Source organism: Zonotrichia albicollis, chromosome Z (genome assembly GCF_047830755.1).
Source record: "Zonotrichia albicollis isolate bZonAlb1 chromosome Z, bZonAlb1.hap1, whole genome shotgun sequence".
In the NCBI taxonomy this organism is placed as follows: Eukaryota; Metazoa; Chordata; class Aves; order Passeriformes; family Passerellidae; genus Zonotrichia; species Zonotrichia albicollis.
This window is the reverse complement of record NC_133860.1, coordinates 86,367,041-86,388,958: the sequence shown is the minus strand read 5'-3', so window position 1 is coordinate 86,388,958 and position 21,918 is coordinate 86,367,041. Positions and strand designations below refer to the sequence as shown.

The following is a 21,918-nucleotide window of genomic DNA, read 5'->3' as shown; positions in this document are numbered from 1 at the left end:
ATTCCCAATTGTTCCCAATATTGCGAACAATTCCTTCTCAATATCCCATCTAACCCTGCCCTCTGGCAGTGGGGAGCCATTCCCCATGTCCTGTCCTTCCAGGTCCTCACCCAAATTCCTTCTTCATCTCCCTTTTAGGTGCTGATATTAATTTATTGTGCCACTGGTTACTGGTTCCCACTTGGATGCTGAGTGATTTCCTGTAACTTTTTGGATGCAGCCATCCAGCCAGGTCCTTCTCCATCCAAGAGTCCCTCCTTCAAACCTGTCTCTCCAATTCAGTGCCAAAGCCTGAGTCTACACAGAGCTAAGTAGTTCTGCTATGAAGGCAGAAATTATTTAGAATGCAAAAGAAATCTTGTATCCTACAGGGAATAGCTGTATGCTTAATTTTGAAAGTTCAGAATTGCCTTATGGCTAAATATGTGCATGTGTGAAATCTGGAATTTGTGGAGATGGTGCCTGTTAGCCCCCAAATACATAAGAGAAAAACAGGAGAAAATGTGAAAGAGAAATGTTTAGAAATGCACCCTCTTTCACAGCACAGCAAAGAGTTATATATAAAAAAAGATATTTTATTTTGCAAGAATATTGACTACATTTTGTATATAGATTAAATTATTAAAGATATATGAATTCTGCTTTAAGACCCTAATTAATGCCTCTATGGAAGTAAGATGGAGGGGCATCCAGTGAAGAGAGAGAATGCTATAAATAGAAACCCCAACAAGAGGGCTGATGCTGGAATGTTCATGATACTGTGGAATCCAAACAAGCAGACAGAGTTCAATAAATGAAATGTAGGGTAACAGGAGTCCCCACTCTCTGAGTGTTGTACCTCGTTTGTGTCTGACTTTACATCACATACAGAACAGTTACAGTTGATGTGATTTGTGGCAACGTGAGATTTATAAATGCCTCCCCTTCAGACTTTTCTGGATTCAGCTGGAAGTGCTCCCCATCATGTCCTCTGAAAAGGAATACCAGTTGCTGAAGTAACACTGGCTCCTCAGAAGGAACCAAGGGAATTGAGGGCAATGTGGTCACTTTGGACCTTTCATCTCTAATAAATGCAAACCTGGTAAATCTTCAGGGTCTTTTTGATGACGCGGTTCTTAAGAAAAGACTCACAACTATAACAAACTTACATTATCCCTGGTAAGCCGTTATCTGATAATATAACCAGTAATAACAAAACAGTACGGACCTAAATCTAGACTTGTTAATGTTGTATTTACTGGTATGGTGAATATGGTTACGGGCTTGAGCCCTTAAAACACCATTTTACAGCTTCCCATTCCCCACCACACTGCCATAGCTCCTTCAGACACCAACATTGTGGCACCTCAGAACACAGTTTAGTGTTGAACATGTGGGGCTAACCTAAAGGTTGTACTTGTTGGTCTTAGAGGCTTGCCCAAACTGAAAGGTTAAGATAAAAAAAAAATGAAGGAAATGAACATTTCTTGCTAGAAATACACTCCCTAAGCTCAATTAAAAATGTTTCTTTTCACTTACTTAATATCATGTCTCAAAATCCTTCAGTTACAGTGGTCTGATTATCTCATCATACTGCCTTCCCTTCCCTTTTACTCTGAACAATACTGTACATTTTCATAGTAATTATACTTTGATTTTCTATACACCCGTGCTCTCACTTGAGCATCTGAAAGGGCCTTAAGTACTATTGAATTGATCTTCAAAACACCTCTTCCATTATCCTCCTCATCCTCATTCCACGGGTGGGTGGAAATAGCAGCAAGGAGCCAGTGACCTGCGAAAGGCAGTGGAGAGAGCAGGGGCAGAGATGGAAGAAGGTGAGAGCCGAAAATGGGCGACACCAGCCTCACCATTATCCCCCAGCAATTTCCCAGCTGATAAAACAGGATAGAGGAGCTGTTCCTCGGCTTCTGGAAGCCCACAACGAACTGTCATCTCCCAAGATGCTTTTAGCCACCTCAGTGTGTAAGCATTTTCCTGGAAAAGGCAAGATAATTTACCAGACAGACAACATTTGTAGGTGTTGTTGCAAACACACGGATATATTATTTTTACATGAACGAAATACGCCTATCCCTAAAGCCACGTGGTTTGGCTGGGCAGGTGAGGGGACAGGAAAAGTTACCAAGAGTTGGGATAAAAGGGATTAGCCAGAAAATGACCTGGATTTGGGTAAACTGTCAGGAGGGAAGACAAAAGAACCATGGCTGGGAAAGCGATGCTGCTGCTGGGTGGGTCTCCTTTGAAATTGGTGCTCGAGGGCACATTCCACTAGTCTTACACGCAGAGCAACCACCTCTGTGGCCTCTAAAAATCACGTACAAATGTATATATCGTACACCAGGGACCCACCGTTTAATTTTACATCCTATTTTGGCTTTGTTTCTCGAATTTCGCTGTTTCTGTGGAAATTCCCGGGGAGAGGAATCTGTCTCTGCAGCGTGTTTTAGTCTGAATCTTACAGGACTCACCCGGGTTTGTCATTCCTCAGGTGTGGCAGCCCCAGCACTAGCCCGGATAATGCAGAGTGATTGTTGGGCTGGATGAATTCTGACTGAAAGCCTCCCTGACTTCTGCAGAGCCTTCAGGTGAGTTTGGCCCGTGGATCCCATTGTTATGGTAAGGAGCTGTCAGTGCCGCGCACGGATCAGGGGAGCTGGCGCTGATGAGCTGCTGAAGCTGAAGCGTGCTATTTCACAGTGTTATTAAATAAATCATTCAAATTTCGGCGACAGACTGCTCTCAGGCTCTTCTCTTCCTGACTTCCCTTGACTCCTGCTGTATTATTTACCCGGTGAAAGTGCTGCACAATGGCTGGGGCTGGGGATTGGAAGTGGTTTGGATAACCTCTCCCCCCTGCCCTGCCTGGAATCTTCCCGTGTGGTATAACTGTGTTGTAGGTAAATACTTGAGTGAACCCTCGTGCCAGGGTAAATTTGGTCAAGTGGGGCCAGTGCTTTTGGGAATCATGGACTAAAAGTAAGAAATTCTGAGGTAAGTATTGGTGGGGAGGGACAAGAGGATTGAAACTGCAAGAACCTGGTGTTGGAATTCTGCTGACACGGTTTGGAGCCCAACAAATCCCGTTTCTGCACACACTTCTGCAGCGGAAATTGTCAGCAGTTTCAGGGTCAGGAAAGTGTTCCAGCCACATTCAAAGGATCATCTTGCTTGAGATATGCAGTGATTATGCAGCATGCTGCAGGTTTCAAACTTCACCTGAAAAAATGCACAGATGTTATGGGGAAAAGAACCACCAAACACAAACAAAACTAGATTTGACGATACCTCTAATTTAACTGCTGTTAAGACTTTTGGAGGTTCTGGTAAATTCCTGGACTCTGTAATTCAAGAAAAGGAAAAAAAGTCCTTGGCCTTGTCCAAATAATGATAAACAAAAGCATGAATGTTATAAACTTATTTAATAGAGTATTTGGTGAAATCTAGCATAGAGGTGATATTTTAGAAGTTAGCATAAATATTTAGATATTTATGCTAACCTCTTCATTTTAGGCAGCAGGTCTTTTCTGTGATGTAAAGAAAATTCTTATCATTAACAAATGGGAGAAAGAGGTATATTAAAAATGTATGATCTTCTGTTGGTGAGGACATTAAAGCAGGGATTTTCTCCAGTGCCACAACTGTTCTATTAGGAATGCTACAGAGCAGTAAAACGATAAGAATTCCTCGGGAGGGGAGGCCTGAAGGAGAACTGCATAATCCCTTGTTTCAGGTTACTTTGTCTCTGCACCCGTTTAACTCATATTTTTACAAGTGGCTTTGAAATGTTCACAGAGAGACCATCACCACACTATGCACTTGTGCTAAAGAGAGATTTAATAACATTTTTTCCCCAAGTAAACTTCTAAGAAAGCTCCAATCTGCTGTTCATAAACTCACACTAATGTTACCAGCATGCTCTCTGACAACACAAAGCAGTTTAATTTCATTGCTGTAGGTCCATATCCATAGCCCATTGGATGTTTTCTAAGGTACAGAAGCCCAGAGCCACATCATAACCCCTTTACAGCTCCCAAAGACCACCTCAATCCATGATAATCCCCCCTGTAGCTCCCCAAATCGTCCCAAATCCATATCTGCCCTATAGCCCCCGAGACCCCCAGAGGTGCCCCAAATTCATGATATGCCCTCACAGCCCCACAAGCTCCTCCTGAGCCCCCCAGACCCATGATAACTCTCCAGAACCTCCTCCCAACTCCCCCAGAGCCCCCCAATCCATGTTACCTCTCCATTAACCCTCTTGTCCCTGTAGAACCCCCAGAGCCCCCTATAGCACCCCTAGACCTCTCTAGAGCCCCTCCAAATCTATAACAGCCCAGAGCCCCACAACTCCTCTGCACTCCCAAAATCCCCTATAGAACTACCAGAGCCCCCATAACTCCCTGAGAGCTCCCCCAGACCCTCCCAGACCGCCACAAATCCATGATAAACCCCATTACCCCCTTTGGCCTCCCCAGACCTCCCCAAACACCCCCATAATCCCTGTATATCCCTCTACAGCGCCCCAAATCCATTATATCCCAGAGCACCCCCAGTCCCCTTGTGCCTCTAGACCCCCATAAACCCATGAAATCCCCCTACAGCGACCCCAAAACCACCACAGCCCCCCAGACCTCCCCCAAGCCATGATAATCCTCCCAACAGCTCTGTTAACATCCCAGACCTTCCTTAAACCCATGATAATTCCCCTTTATCTCCCTCAGACCCCCCAGGCCCCTTGTACCCCTCTCCCCAGACCCCCCAAACCCACAGATACCACCCCCACAGTTTTCACCCAGCTGCCATCAGGAGGTATTTCCACAGCTCTGGCTGTGACTCCAGTGTGCCAAAAGCACGCTGCAGTTGTGCTGCTCCACTGCTAGGTATGGAGCTGGCATTTCCTCCTGGGATCCGAGCAGTCAGAGCAGGATTTCATGGTCTCTAATAAGAGAAATTAGCTGTTACTAAAATAACAGGGAGTGATAACACTTCGTGGGTTACAACCTTACTGGGAAAGGCCTCAGTTGGACTCTGAGATTAAGCTCCAGGGCTTGTTGCTTTGCTGTCACAGGCAAGGGGAAAAACAGGGAAGAAAGGGAAATGAAACCAAACCTAACTCTTGGAACGGTGCCTGTGGTGATCCTCAGAAATCCTGGGGTCAAACCTACAGATCCCATACATCCCTGGCGTGCAGAGTGTTGTGTGCATGCTGTGCTGTGACACCAAGGACAAGTGTTAAGTCCAACCTGTTGGGACACAACCTGTACTGAATGTACTATACATAAATTCTGTAACAAACATATACAGAAATACTTTTAAACTTGTGTTACTTCTTGCTTGGCCTCTGGATAACTTGTGTTGTTGAACTATTTTATTTTACAAAACAAAAAAATATTTAAAAAGTCCTTTCACCTCTGTAGAATTTCCCTCTCAATCTTCAACTGGATCAGCCTCCTTAGGTAAAAGAATTCTTTAGACCTGTACCAGAAGAGTAATTTGCTCTGGAGCTTATCAATACATTTAATTTATGTTTAATTAAATAAACTATTTAATTAAACGGTGCTATACTTTTAAAATTTATGTTATTTGTATAAAAGTAATCCTAGTTCTGATCTACCTACAAAAATATTTCACACACTTCACTTTGAACTTCTCTCTGACTTTTTAGCTAACTTGACACTGGTATTGTAGTTTGCTGGTTTAATAAAACAAAAGAGAAACACTCACTTGCTTATTTATTAGAATTATATGTATTTACTACAGTTACAAGTGTATCCTCTTACTGTAATTTCTTATAATAATGACCTTTGCTCCAATGCCCATGGATATTTTAATGCTGTTTTGACCAAGAACTTGTGAGCTAATTAGAAAAAAATCTTTCTGCATCAAGCAGTCCTCATTAGCTGCAACACCCCCCAAATTAAATTTCCCTGCTCACGAGCAACACTTTTAAGACCTTCAACTGTTGCTACCTTTGGTATGAATGGTTTTCAGTGTTTCCTAGATAGCCTGTCTCAAGCTGAGTTTGATATATACTGGGCTAATAAGAGACAAAAAAAATAAAGAAAACATGAAGTGACATGAAAGGAATACAAAACAAATGAAAAATGTTCTGAACTCTGAAAGATTTATTCAACTTCTATGTAAAATGAAAAAGGTAGGAAAAATTGCTAAAAACAGAGGTGGCAACAACTGGTGCATTGTGACTGTACTTCCTTCAGTGCTGATTGGAAACATTTGCCACTGGAGTGGAATAAAAACCTTCATGAAAAATGAATGCTGTTTGTGTACCTCTCAGTTTATTTCCTTTTGAACTTTCAGCGCAGTCACAGGGCCCAAGAGCTCAAACAGTCGAAGGCACAGAATGCAAGTTGACAAAATTCATCTCCATTCAGCAGCCCAGTAGTTACCACAGTCTTCACCAGGTCACTTCATTCCTCCTTTTCTGCCAGCAAAAGGAAAAATAACACTACTTGTGTACCTCACAAAAGAAGAGTGGTATTACAGTGATTACTGAAAAATAGAGTTTGTTAACAGTTTTGAAAAAGTAACTGTCCGGTTACCAAGTTCTATCAGGGGACAGGATTTTGACTACTAAGTTGCCTGAAAAAACATAGCAGAAAAATTCAGAATACCTTATTTTTAATTCTTATTACATATTAGTACAGAAAATGAAGAAACTCGGTGTTATAGCATAGGTGAAATTGTTTGAGCGTGCTGTCCAAGACATTCTCAGAAGCATTTTGCTTTGGCTACACCATTATTTCTGATTTTTCCCACCTGGCAATAGTCCCTTGTTACAAAACTTTGCAAACATGGGTACTGCCAGGCACTGGCAATAACAAATGATTATCTCTTTTTGTCCTAGCAACATCACTCAGCGTCAGAAATTAGGAGTAATCAAAGAACAAAGTGTAAGAAGTAGCATTAGAATTACTGTGAGGAATTTCTTTGTCAGGAGAAGGAGTGCACTGAGGAAGATTCATGGAATGAAATGTTCCTGGTGTTAATTCTGCCAGTCTGGGAGCTGTAATGTCACCTTCTCTCCTTTGGAGAGTGGAGTGCTGCATGAACTGCTCGACTGATCAAGGAGTTTGGGCTGGAGCTGCATTTCCTGGCACAAAAGAGCAGGATGAAGAGATGAAAAAGACCTTTCAGAGGTCATTCAGTCTGGCTGATAAAGGATTATTCTCCACAATCTTTATTTAGTTCAGTTCTAAAATTCCCAATCGACTAGGTCCCTACAACCACTGTAATTTACTCTGAAATTGTTTTTCATTTTGATATTTGATAGAAATTTGGTATTTGTATCAATGATTTTGCTCATTCATCATCACAATCATCAATGATTATATATGAAAAATACATATATTCTAAATGCATGATAATATATTTAGAAGAAAATTAAAAGGTCTAATGACCTTTTAATGCATTTAAAGCAGTGACACAAGGAACAGGGCTGTTAGTGCTCTTGCCTGGCAGAGATGAGATGGAAATCAGAGGCACTTTTCAGGCAAAAGGAGGAAGAGAGAGGAGAGACCCCCCCACTTTGGGACTTCTTGTCCAGTAATTTCGGAGCCGCAGCAGATGCATTTCCCTTGATAAAGAGGCACACACTGCAATCCACTGCAGTGCCCTGGCAACGGGACTGGAGATGACCAAGCTGATACCAGGTGCTGCAAGAACAGAATTTCACTCTGCTCAGCCTTATTGTGTCAACCATGGCAACTCCTTTGCCAACTTCGGTGCAAAATCAGGGCCCTCTCAGCCACTTTTTATACGAGCCATGTCTCAAACCCAACGATTCTTCCCTAAGATAATCCAGAGAGACAGTCACAAAGCTAAAATTAGAAATCAGGAGCTGTAGCTTCCAAGAAAATGCACATTACGTGATGTTTTTTCATTACCACATGCATTTACTGTTAGCAAAAATGGCCTAGAGAACACACTCTACAGTGAAAAATCCTCCCCTAAAACTCAGGGGTGGGTGACAACACGGTGTTTTACTCAACAGATTAAAAAAAAAAAAACATTTAAAAGAAACAGCAAAGAATGATATAAACTATTAATTCTGATGAATAAATAAGGGCTATAGCATCATAGCCTATAATGGCATCACCCAAACTATACAGCTGATTTTAAAAATTATGTATACAGAGAAAATACTGTTCTATGAGGGCACCATAATCTGTTCAAATAATACAATTAATGCAACTAATACACATAATACAATTAATAATTCTCCAGAATAATGAAGTAAAACTTCATTTATATAACCACCTAACGTTGAAAACTGCAAGCTTAAATGGAACCTTTCATTGATCACAAGTGGTGAAAATAATCTTTTGCACATGAACTCTGGTATTTATTTGAAGGACTTGGCTTGCTAATAGGAATTTTAAGAACAAAGAGAGATGCTTTAGTTCAGGAATATGTGAAAAGAAAAGGAAGAAAAAGGAAAAAGGAAAGGAAAAAGGAAAAGAAAAAGGAAAAAGAAAAAGGAAAAAGAAAAAACAAAAATTAAAAGGAAAAAAAGAAAAAAGCTTTGGCCCTCCTGAGCTCTCCACACCCAGCAAATTACAAGGAAATTTGGAAGTGCACAGTTGGGAAAATGTCACATCACAACCCACCATTTGCATACAGAAGCTTTCCCTGAGCAGTGTGGTCTCCAGACTGGCGGGGTAGCTGTGGTTTACTATACACTCACAGCAATCCTAGAACTGTTAAAACAGCAGGTAAAACAAATATTTTATGTCTATACTCTTGTAGTGTGTTCTGCGCACACTACCTTGGACTGCCTAGCTGTGCCAGGCAAGACGTTACCACTGGAAAATGTTTTAATAGACTCTTTAATTTAAAAATAATTCCAACAGCATTTGCATAGCAGAACGGCTTCAATGCTCCTCCCAAATCCTCAGACCTGCAGGCAATTACAGAAACAGCACAGCTGGGTAATGGAAGGAACACTGGAATACATGCTGGCACCTCCTGGAAATAGCATAGGAATGGCCTAGGAAGTGCTCAGGTGACCCCCCTGCCATGTTAACTCCACACCACATCCTCCTCAAGGAGTAACATTATATATTTATACAGTGGGGACAGGAAGGTGACTAAGCCTGCTATAGCTGAGGTCTTGGTGTTAAAACAAGCTTGGGCTGGCTGCACGGAGGGCTGACTGGGCACCCGCACCGCTCACCGGGCCGCAGCCCCCAGGCTCCCTCACGGCCCTCAGGGCCTCCACACCCCGCAGGCGCCTCCGCCCCGTCCCTCCCTCATGGCTCCCAGCCCCTCATCCCTCAATTCCCACTGCCCGTCCAGCGCTTCATCCCCTCCAGCCCTGCTGCCCCTCGTCTCTGCCACCCTCACCCTACTTGTCCCCCTCAACTCTGCAGCCCGCTCAGCCTTCACCCCCTAGAGCCCCTCATTCCCTCACCCAGCTCTTTTCCTTCATTCCTCTCATTCCCTTTATCCCCTCGTATCCCTTTCGTTCTCGGCATCCCGCCATTCCATCGTCCCTATCATCCCCCTTGCTCCCTCATTCCCTCATTGCTACCATTCCCCCATTCCCGCAGCCCTCACATTCCCTCATTTCATTTCCTCACTCCTTTATCCCCCTCACTCCTTCATTCCCTCATCCCACTCATGCCCTCATTCCTTCATTCCCCCATTCCCTCATCTCTCTCATTCCCTAATCCCTCACATTCTGTCATTTCTTCATTCCATTCCCTCACTCCTTTATCCCCCTCACTCCTTCATTCTCTCATCACCTCATTCCTTCATCCCTCTCATTCCCTCACCCCTTCCTTCCCTCCTCCCTCTCATTCCCCCATTTCCTCATCCCCCCATTCCCTCATGCCTTCATCCCATTCCCTCACTCCTTTAACCCCGTCAGTCCTTTATTCCTTCTTTCCCTCATTCCTTCATTCCCTCATCCCCCTCATCCCTTCACGCCCGCATTCCCACCCCCACCGATCCGCACGCACGCGCAGTCAGCCCCGGCCACCCCCCCCCCCCGGAGCGGAGGGGCCGCGCATGCGCGGCGGGGGCGGGGCCGGCGCGCGCCGGGAGCGGCGGGAGGAGGAGGAGGAGGAGAAGGAGGAAAAAGAGGAGGAAAAGGAAAAAGGAGGAGGAGCGCACGGTACGTGAGGGGCGGCGAGCGGGGCTGGTCCCTCCCGCTCTCCTCGGCCCTGTCCGCCCGGGGCCGGGAAGACCGTGGAAAGGAGGAAAAGGGAAAAATCTGTGCGGGGCTCGCCTGGCCTCCAAGCAGCCGGCCTGGCCCGTGCCCGAGCGGGACTGGCCCCTGCAGGTGGCTCGGGGCTCCTTCACGGAGTCTGGAGAAGGGAACGCTGCCAGGGATGCCATCAATGCCCCCCAACATCTGCAGGGGCTGCCAGAGCACGGGCCGGGCTCTGCTCGGTGCTGCCAGTGCCAGCAGCAGCAGCAGCGGCCATCAAAGGGCGGGCAGCGAGGGGCAGGGCAGCAGGAGGGAGAACTTGTGTGCATGGAGGGACAGCAGAGCCCTGCAACAGCTGCCCAGGGAGGGCCTGGAGCGTTCCTGTGAGGAGCCATCCCAGCCCCAGCTGGGCACCTTGCTGTGGGATGCACCAGGGCACCCTGCCTGGCCCGGGCTGGGCTGGGAGCTCCAGAGGGACATTCCAGCCCCGGGGATGTGGGATTCGGTGATTCTTCACAGCTGGGATTTTCCAGAAGCACGCAGTTTCAACCCTGTGAGGGAGCGGTGCGCTCTGTACGTTTTTCAATGAGGGCGGTTCGCATCCCTTCATCAGGGCTGGGACACTTGGGGAATTGCAGAAACACCTGCACTGTCTGTCTCCTGCTTTTCCCCTTTCCTGGCATCCAGGAGGCACAGAGCCTCGGGTTAACTGCTGCTGAGACGAATGTGTTTCAAGTGCTAATAAATAACTTTTGTCGTGGGCAGACAGGATGATGATGTGGCTCAGGGTCAGATACTGAAAAATAATGAGCATTGTGTGACATGCTGTGTCACTTGTATTCCTTGTTAAGGAGAGGTGTGATCTGGTTGTAATAGTTACAGGTTATTGTTGTGATAGCCACTGACGGGACAAGGGGAATGGCTTGAAAATTGGAAAAAAGTAGGTTTGGAGTAAACAATGGGAAGAAATCCTTCCCTGTGAGGGTGGGCAGGCCCTGGCACAGGGTGCCCAGAGCAGCTGGGGCTGCCCCCGCATCCCTGGCAGTGCCCAAGGCCAGGCTGGACACTGGGGCTGGGAGCAGCCTGGGAGCAGCCTGGGACAGTGAAAGGTGTCCCTGCCCATGGAATAAGATTATTTTATGGTTCTTTTCATCCAAACCATTCTGTGATTCAGTGGTTTGTTTGTGGTGCTGCCTGATGTCCACGAACACATTAAACCAACTCTGTTTGAGACACATCCTCATTGAAATGAGCAAGGGGGGGGTTGGGCAAGCAAAAATGGACCAAAGAGAAAAAATTCATCTTCAAAACCCTGTGAGAAAACCCTTTGAGGGGCAGGGAAGGTTTTGAAGCCACATTTTTGGGCTGCACTGCGCTGCTAAGGAAATACATGTTAAAAGTGCAGCTCTGGGCTGGCCAGTACAGGGAAGATGCCGCAGTACTGGAACCAGTCCAGCAAAGAGCCCCAGAGATGATTAAGGGTGTTTGGTGAGGCAAGGCTGAGAGAGCTGGGAGGAATGAGCCTGGAGAAGAGAAGGGGTCAGTGGGATCTTCTGAATGCCCATAAATGTGTGGTGGGAGGGAATAAAGAAGATGGAGCCAGACCTTCTTCAGTCGAGGCAACACAAGAAGCAACAAGCACAAACTGATGGGTAAATGCTTCGAGGTAAATAGAAGACAAAAATATTCCCTGCTGTGGTAATTGAGCAGTGAAACAGGTTCCCCAGAGAGGCTGTGGCTTCTGCATCCTTGGAGATAACCAAAACCCAGATGGAAACAAACCTGAGCAACCTGCTGCAGTTGACACTGCTGAGACCAGGGGGAATGGACCAAAGGTCTCTTCCAGCCTCAGCTGTTCTGCTGATCCACGATTCCCTGATGGAATCAAAGAAAAGTCTTTGTCTTATTTAAAGCAATAGGTTTTTTTTTTCCCCTATGCCTTGTTATTTTGCTATTCAGCTGCTGTAAATTAGTGAAGTTTCTTGGTGATCTGCCAGCACTGACCTTGGGTTTGCTCTGCAGGTATCCTGTGGCATGGCAGGTGAAGAAGACTTCTTTTTGGAGGAGAAGAGATTCAGGCAGTTCTGTGAAGAGTTTGTTAAGCATTCACAACAGATAGGAGATGGCTGGGAGTGGAGAACTAGCAAGGTAAAGCAATCAGAGTGTTGGCTTCTAGAGACTCTTGGTGAGCTTTTTGAGCCACCACAACCTGAAACATCCTTTAACTGCACGGGTGTGTTGAGGTGAGGGCTTGGGCCAGTGCAGGTATTGAACAGGGCTGTGGATCTCTGAATCCTGCCCCTTTTTCAGCTCGGGGCAGAACCAGACAATGAATGTGGTGTCACTGTGAAATTCAGCCCCTCCTACTCTGGGCACCTGTGTGTGGTTTTATATCCAAGGTTCACTTTAACCCTTCAGGCTGAAATAGCCCGTGGTCTTTGTTCTAGATCCTTGGCTTACTGCTTTCATTACAATACCTGTCAGTTGCATACAGCAACCAGAAATACCTGCCAGTATTAATGATCAATTCTCATTATTTGCTGCTTCTCCATAACTTTCAAACCTCTGCAATAATGACTACATATTGTTTCTAGGTCATTAATCAAAATTTTAAATAGCACACGGCTAAGACTAATCCCAAAGGACCCCATTAAAATCACTTATTTTATGATGATTTACCCATTTTTTAAGTTACACTTTGAGATCTGTGAATTAATAAATTTTCATCCTATAGCATGTGTAAGATCAGTGTGGAATTGTTTTAATTATTTTAAATTTCAACTTGTGGAATCCACAGATATCTTAGGAAATTCTGAACATGCTTTGTTCCAACTTGTATGTTTATCAAACAAACATGTCTTCTGAAATGACACTGACAAATTCTGTTTTCTTTACGAAGAATGCTTTTGCTGTACATATTTTTTTCATTTACTGAGTTCTATATGACTTTTGTTATTTTGCTCAGGATAAGGTCAAACTAATATGTGTATAGGTACACAAATTATCCAGTATGTGTATTATAGTGTATAAATATATATTGATACAGTATATAAAAATTTATTGCTACAGTATATGAAGATGCATTGATACATGCTTGCTTTCTCCAGCACGTAGGTTTTCATGTTCTATTATTTGTGTATTTTATTTTTCTGTTGTAGAAAATCTGCTACTCTAGGTTTTGTTTTATTTTGTTTTTTTAGAGTTTAATGGCTTCAGTGTTTTCCCATGTTTTCAAGAATTTTTTTGGAGAAAAGTCATGCTTTTTCCAATGTATGCTATTGTTTCTACGTGTGTAGTTGTACATTAATATTTGTAACCCTTCCATCACAGACAATCAGAATTTCAGTAAGAGGGAGAAGAGGAAGGACCTTGGACTCAGATTTGTTCTATTGAGGAGTTTTTATAAGAGTGCAAATATTAGCCAAGTGTTACAATGCACCCTTTCTTACAGAAAACCATTTGAAACTTTAGATTTCAGTTCAAGGCTATATTTGTGAGGATTTATTCAACAAAGAAAGATGCTCTGAGTCTCTACTGGGAATTTAATACATGGGTCAAAGTCTGAACTTTGTGTGAAATAAGAAGCTTTGCTGGAAATAGCAGAATGAGATAGATTTTTGTTCTCATATCAAAAAATTCTGAGAGGGTTGTTTTCTTTTTTTAATGGGCCAAGTTGGTGGCTGTGATTTCAGTGTGTGATAAAAACCTGGCCATGGAGACCATCCATTTACAGTGTGGAGTCTGAGAAGAAAGCTTTTCCTCAACAAGATGTCTCATTGTCTTTTTTGCCCTTTTTTTTTTTAAACCAGTATATGTGTTGTGGGAAGTTTGGGGCACTCTTAATTTTGCTGATGTAATGTACTTGGATCCCATTCCTCATTCCTGACTCACGTGAATAGACCCATTGATAGCAGTGAGACCACACAAGTGAGCCAGGCTGGTAGAGCTGTGTTCCCGTGTTTTCTGTGGAGATTAAATTTAGATGATGAAATACTCATTGTTCTCGTGGAGCTGGCTCTCGGTGCAAAAGCTCACATGGCCCAGGCAGAACCCTGTATTTATAGCTGTAAGTGAAATGTTCCAAATGATGTTATTTTTATAATGTGTTTTCTTGGTTTGGGGTTTTTTTTCCACTGGAAGAAAGCTGTAAAAAAGCCAAGAGCACCTCTCCTGCAGGAGCTGGTGGAGCTGAGCTTGGGTGCTGCTGGTAAGGATAAATGGTTAAATCTTGCTGTGGAGGTCGAGATTTAGCTGAGGAAAACAAGGCCCTATTTGCTCTCTGCTTTGTGTTTGTTTCATATTTAGTGAGGTTAATCCAGGTAATCATACCAAAAGCTGCATTAGTTCCCTTTGGCTTTTGGTACAGCTGCAGTAGGAAGGGACTCCCTTAGCACATTAGTGGGATCAGGGTTCTGGCTAGAGCCGTAATTTATAGGGGTATAAAAGAGTGCAGAACACCGCTGAGTGCAGCAGGAGGGATGCTGCCACACACACTGCTGGCTCCATCCATCCATCCATCCATCCATCCATCCATCCATCCATCCATCCATCCATCCATCATCCATCCATCCATCCATCCATCCCTCCGCCCATCCATCCAGCCATCATCCATCCATCATCCATCCATCCATCCATCATCCATCATCCATCCATCCATCATCCATCCACATCCATCCATCCATCCATCCATCCATCATCCATCCATCCATCCATCCATCATCCGTCATCCATCCATCCATCCATCCATCCATCCATCCATCCATCCATCCATCCATCCGTCGTCCATCTGTCGTCCATCCATCCATCCATCCATCATCCATCCATCGTCCATCCGTCGTCCGTCCATCCATCCATCCATCCATCCATCATCCATCCATCCATCCATCATCCATCCATCATCCATCCATCCATCACCCATCCACCCATCCATCCATCCATCCATCATCCATCCATCCATCCATCCACCCATCATCCATCATCCATCCATCCATCATCCATCCATCATCCATCCATCCATCCATCATCCATCCATCGTCCATCCGTCGTCCGTCCATCCATCCATCCATCCATCCATCATCCATCCATCCATCCATCATCCATCCATCATCCATCCATCCATCACCCATCCACCCATCCATCCATCCATCCATCATCCATCCATCCATCCATCCACCCATCATCCATCATCCATCCATCCATCCATCCATCCATCCATCATCCATCCATCCATCCATCATCCATCCATCCATCCATCCATCCATCCATCATCCATCCATCCATCCATCCATCCATCATCCATCCATCCATCCATCCATCCATCATCCATCCATCCATCCATCCATCATCCATCCATCCATCCATCATCCATCCATCCATCCATCCATCATCCATCCATCCATCCATCCATCCATCCATCCATCCATCATCCATCCATCCATCCATCATCCATCCATCCATCCATCCATCATCCATCCATCCATCCATCCATCCATCCATCCATCATCCATCCATCATCCATCCATCCATCCATCCATCCATCATCCATCCATCATCCATCATCCATCCATCCATCCATCCATCATCCATCCATCCATCACCCATCCACCCATCCATCCATCCATCCATCCATCATCCATCCATCCATCACCCATCCATCCATCATCCATCCATCCATCCATCCATCCATCCATCCATCCATCCATCCATCCATCCATCCACCCATCATCCATCCATCCATCATCCATCCATCACCCATCCATCCATCACCCATCCATCCATCATCCATCCATCCATCCATCCATCCATCCATCCATCCACCATCCATCCATCATCCATCCATCCATCCATCATCCATCCATCCATCCATCATCCATCCATCATCCATCCATCCATCAGTCATCCATCCAGTTTTCTCGTGGCCCTCACAGAGTGCAAGGGCTGTGGGGTTTGGCTGCACTCTCCTGGGGGGTAGAAGCGGTTCAGGGAGGAGGAGGCTCAGTGCAGCCCTGCTCTGGCACAGCTCACTGTGCTGTGGGGCTTTCCCCTCTGTGGGTGGCTGCAGCCCTTCCTCTGCTGCTCTTGGTGGGACAAATACCTGTGCAGGGATCTTTCCTCCTGCTGGCACTGCTGGGAAGCTCCACAAGCAGACACTTGAGAGGAACGAGGAGATGCCTGAGAGGCAGTTGAGAGTGAGAGGAGTGGATTTGCCATCACCAGTTTAGGCTTAGCTTTTCTTTCACCATTCTCTGCACACTGGGTTCCTCCCTGCCCAGGCTGCACTTGGCTCTGCAGCCAGGGCTTGCAGGAAGGTTTGGTGGGTTTGTGCTCTTAATGAGATTTGTTGAGAAAATAAGGCATAAAGTAGAAGAAGTGAGCAATGTAATTGGCTATACTGTTATTCATGCTTAAAAATCAATGGGAAAAGTACACGTAGAGTGCATTACCCTTTTTTAATGTGTGAACCTTGATCACAACAAAGTAAGCAAGTAGCTCATAATAGGTTTTGGAGGTATGTTTAATCTACAGTGTCTTTGGAAAGAGAGAACTGGTGCGTCAGTATAAAACCTGTGGTGGTTTAAAGGTAAAAATAAATGGCATAAACTGTGTCAGCAATGACAAATTAACCAAAGAGTTAGATCATAGTTAAATTTGCAGTCTTGTCTAAAAATTTAGTGCTATGTTAATGAATTTTGTAGTGAGACTGTTTTGAATAGAATCCTTTTTCATCAGATGTTGTGCATATGCTGTTTGTCTAAAATAAAATGTAATGAAACAGCTAATAAACTCCCAATTTATTTGTTTCCTTTGAGGAGTAAATCCTCAATGTGCAACTACTGTTCTTTGTGTTCTGTACTTGCTTTCTTCCTTTCAGAGTGTACCTATTATTAAGTGTTTTCTCTCCTGTTGTTCCTAATTAGGAAAAATAAAATGTGCAGGTAGACAGGCCAGTAATGCAGGAAAACTCCTAAACCTTTCTTCTGCCACTCTGGGATTGTTCAAGGGCACTTAACAACTGTGGGCTGTGTGGCCTGGGAAGCAAAATGATAAAAAGAGAACTGGAAGAAGGCACAGCTTCGTCTGTTTTCTCTTACATTTCACCTCAGAGGTGATCAAGAGAGGAAACAACTTGTGACTCTGCATACGTAAATTCTGAAATGGTTTTGCTTTGTTTTGTTTTCAGAACTTTGTAAAGTTAGAGGGGGAAACAGAGCAAAACCAAACCAGCCTCGCAAGAGTTGGGACGTTAATCCTGGCTTGAATGCATTGAAATAGGTCAAAATCGTTAATAGCTCCTCATCTCTTCATCACCTTGGTGCACTGCCTTCCTGTTCCTTGGCACTTACCCTGATCCCCAGGGTGCAGTTGTCTTATTCCATTAATAGCTGTATTAAACTTTGTTTTTGCTGTTGAGGTCTTTGACTTCCTTCAACACCAAGAGCTGGTGTAAACCATCCGTGAGAAGGTGCTGAGGAGCACTGCAGTCATCAGTGCCTATAAAAAGACTTGGAGCCTGTGCCTAAATACCATGCTCTGTTTATTTTCTGGAACAGTGAAGGCATTTACCATTTTGGTTACAGAAAATGTCTTTTTTCTTTCTCTTTTTCTGAACGCAGGACCTTGGTGATGGTTATCTTTGTAAGACACATTTCCAAGTAAGAAACAGACACATCCCACCAGACCTCAAGGAGAAAAACAATGATAACGCTGAACAAATATTATTTGCACATGTAGAAGTAAGTACACATTTTTGAATTTATGTGTTTATAAAATAAGTAATAAAAATAAAAACCACTATGCTAGTAAGTCCTTCCAGCAAGACTTCAGATCTGAAGTTACCAGTGGCTTTTAATTAGTTGTCATTCAGTTATAGAAAAACTAATTAATACACCTCATTGAGTATTGGCGATGAAAATTGGGAAGAAATGAAAAAGATTTCAGCATCCTTTGTGTAGGTGTTCTCCTCATAGGATAATATTTCTTGGCATTTTATTCAACAGCATTAAAGAAACTTCTTTTTGTGTGTGTGTATGTTTGGAAAAAGGTTAATCATCAACATTTATTTATCTTAGAGGTAAATGTTAGTTAAAAGAATAAAGGAAACTTTGAGGTTAATACTCACTTGAAGTGATATTTATTGAATAGGACTTTTATACTCAATGGCTACTTTTCTACTGTGGAACTGTAGAAAAGTAGCCATTGAGTATAAAAAGTAGCCTCAGACTTAAAGACTGAGCAATTTTTGGAATCTGGTGGGGGGCAATGAGGTGTTCCTGAAGGAGAATAAGTGTCTTTCTTCCAGAAAATGAAAACTCTGGTTGGACTGATCTGAATAATTATTTGCTTGCTTGAGTCTTCATTAGAGCTCCAGATTATTGAGTAATCAGGATATAAATGACAGGGATTCCCTCCCTTGTTGTGTTGCTGCCATAAGAAAGAAAATAAATCTTGGATTATAATAGACTGAAAGCAATGTATTGTGTATGCTATAAGCTGTGGAATAGGTGGATGTGGTAAACTTTGCAGTTACCTTTTTCTGCAATTCCTTTCCTTTTTTCATCAGCACTCTGATTGCATTTTTTTCCCCACTGAGACTCTGGTACATTTAAGACTTTTCTGGTTTGAAATGAGTATTCTTTTGGCCTGGTTTCTGAAGGAAATGGCACTTAAAACAATTGTGCTATTAGACTGTGATACAGTCATTTCTACTGATTTTTGAGCTCACTCACAGATTTCAGCTGCATTTTAAAGAGGGATAGATATCCAAGTCGTTTAACAAAAAGCCGAGGCATTTTTCAAGCTTTTCTTTAAATTGTATTCTCGTATTTTGTAGAAAGAAGGTGGGTATCAATGCTTCAGGGGTTGTTATTTAATTGTCATTAACAACAGTGTTTGTATACTTCAGTCCTGACTTGTAACAACAGATTTATATTGAAATTTGCTTTTGATTATTGTGACCTTTTTTTTTCCCCCTTAAATAATGAAGCAAGTCTTCATTATAGAGTGCATTTTAAAAGAACACCTGTAAAAAGCTATTGAGTCCTTTTCTGATGTCAGTTACAAAAATATCATAAAGCAAAAGAGAGTTCAGAGTCTCTAACACACTGACATGTTAAATACACTGAAATATTGTAATAAATAATACACTGAAATAAGATTCCAGGCCAAGTTTTGTGATATATCAAGGTACTGAAGTGAGCAGTCCTAGAGATATTTGGAAAGATTTCTTTGTTTTGAGCACAGTAATGTGCAGGTTGGAGAAGGAGCCTTTGTACCTGTCGTGTAGGAGCAGTAAAGATGAAGAGTGAAACAAGATGAAGGTCTCAGAAAATTATGGAGGTTATAAGACCATAAGAAAAATAATTTACTTTCTTCTCCAAAATACTCAATGCCTAATAGATATGATGCAAAATTTACATTCTACATGGAGCTGAAGGGTTACCAGACTGTTAAAGTTATTTAATCTATCAAATAGGAAAATGAAATTTGCTTTGGATATGTACAGTAAAGCTGTATGTTTAACACTAAGAAATATGAAAATGGTGACTGTAGAGAGGTTACATTTTCTTAGGCACAGTAGTTCCTATGTAAGATGCATGTTCTTTTTCACAGATATTGAGTGCTGGAGACCAATTCCACTCTTAATAACAATCTGTTATTTAAATAGGTGTTAGTTTTTTTTTTGTTTTTTTTTTTTTTGTTTTTTTTTTTTTTTTTTTTTTTTTTTTTGTTTTTTGTTTTTTTTTTTTTTGGTTTAATATATGTTGTACCCATAAATCACATGGTGTAATGGAATTACTGCAATCTGAGTAAGTTATTGAAATACATTCTGATGAAAAGCAAAAGTTGTGATCTTGGTGGAGAATGGAAAGGTTTCTTCTGCCTCTATGCATTCAATATTTACTCTTTTTTAATTAAAAATATTTATTTTTATATATTTGGAGCTTTAAAAAGCTCTAAATAGGAAATGAAATTTATTTTGTAAAGAAAACCAGCCATTCACTGATAGTTGCATATTTCACAATTTTCAGTTCCAGAGTTACTGTTATGATTTCTCTGTATTGTGTTTCTGTTATTTGTATCTTATTGGAATATTTCAATCTGACTAATCTGATCTCCTCCAAGGTGTGGTAGATGCGATGCATGTGCATATAATAATATAATTAACCAGGAACAGTAAGAAAGGAAAAATAAGGAAATTAAGATCTGAGTAATCAACATTCATTGTTAGGAACAATCAGTGTTGACACAAATAAAAAAGGAATGTGCTGTGGAATATGCAAGGGCATAAGAGGCCAGAAGATTTTCCTTCCCCTCATCCTGGAAATCCAGTTCGAAGGTTAGAAATAGAACATCTGTTTTGGCAGACAAGGTGAAATTTTGGAGGAAAACCAGAAGACAGGTTTTTGAAGTGAAGTTATGGGAAAGTTATTCATAGTGAGGATTTAACTCCTGTGTAAGGGATTGAACCCAAGACACATCAGGGAGGAGATAGTGTAGAATAAATCATAAATATATCCTGTTGTAGTGGGGTACATTTAGATGTTAAAACTGCAGGGGGGCAAAATTATCATTGTTCTACTCATTTTTAGTCTGTGAAGAGACACAGAAACCTAATGATACGATAAAGAAAATACACAAATAGCCTGAAGTAACTTCATTCAAATAGAAAATCAATTATCAGCTATGGCAGTTTCAAAAATGTGCCAATCTATGGGATCTACTGGAAACCTGACCATTTTACTTGGAGTTTGTGTCACTTCATTGATTAGCACGGAGGGTTAATGTTTCCAGCCTTCCATCTCATTGATTGGTGTCTAAATATCAGGAACCTTCCTGGTGGAGGAGTGATGAATAAATTTGTATTCTGGTCTTTTCCACAGAGCAGTCTGTATTATTTGCTGGTTCCTTTTATACAAGTTGTGTTTTCATCTGAAAACCAAGAATAAAATTCTATGTGGGTTTCTTTCTGCTTATTTTAGATACCTGCAATATAGAGCTTGTCACTTAAATCTTTGTTTCAGCCTGAGGAGGTAAAAAAGCATTTTTGGGTATAAATCAGTTGACCTATTTTAGGTGTCTCCTCTAAGAGAGGGTGAGTCTGAAAGTGAGTGTTTTTCCTCAGGGGTGATCAAGGTTAAGCTACATGGCTGTAGATGCCTGCATGTTATCATGTGAGCCCCCTACAACAAAAGGTGGCTCTGTGCTCCTCACAGCACTGGGAATTTGTGCTGGTGACTTCACTGGAGCTGAGATTTCACTCTGATGGTGGAGCTCATACTTAGCTGAGGGTTGTGTTTTGTGAAGTAGCAACTTAAAGACAGTTTAAGGAAGTTTGTCTTCTTGTACTTGGCAGTGTCTCAGTTGTCAAGCTGTTTATCTTAATGAGGTGCCTGGGGATCCTGTGTTAGGCAGACCCTATTTTTCCATTTTTTCTTCCTCCTGGAAAAGGATTCACACTGCTCTTCTGGAATGCCATCCTCTGTTTTTTGTGGTTTTACTTTAATCGAGATGTTTATTTCAACATTCTGATTGGTAAACAGAAACTACTAATGGCATTGTGACTGATAATAAACTTCAGGCCAAGCTGGTGAAGGATGCTCTTCAGACCAGTGAGATGAGATTCAGTCCCTTGGATATGAGCTGAAGAGTCATAAACCTTTTAGAGTCTCTTCCAAAAGAATAAAAATAGCCTGAGATGCAAAGCAGGGGACAGATAGGAACACATGGGCGCCATTTGAAAATTT

The 21,918-nt window shown here is 42.7% G+C and overlaps 1 protein-coding gene across 1 annotated transcript in view; it reads left to right on the top strand.

Moving 5' to 3' along the window:
* The first annotated feature begins 9,994 nt into the window (after positions 1–9,994).
* Positions 9,995–21,918, top strand: part of ATG10 (autophagy related 10) — a 62,596-nt gene continuing 50,672 nt past the window's right edge. Inside the window, exons 1-3 of the mRNA XM_074532499.1 lie at positions 9,995–10,138; positions 12,197–12,322; positions 17,788–17,907. Of these exons, the coding sequence (XP_074388600.1) occupies positions 12,209–12,322; positions 17,788–17,907 (234 nt within the window). The 5' untranslated portion in view covers positions 9,995–10,138; positions 12,197–12,208. The remainder of the gene's footprint in view (positions 10,139–12,196; positions 12,323–17,787; positions 17,908–21,918) is intronic.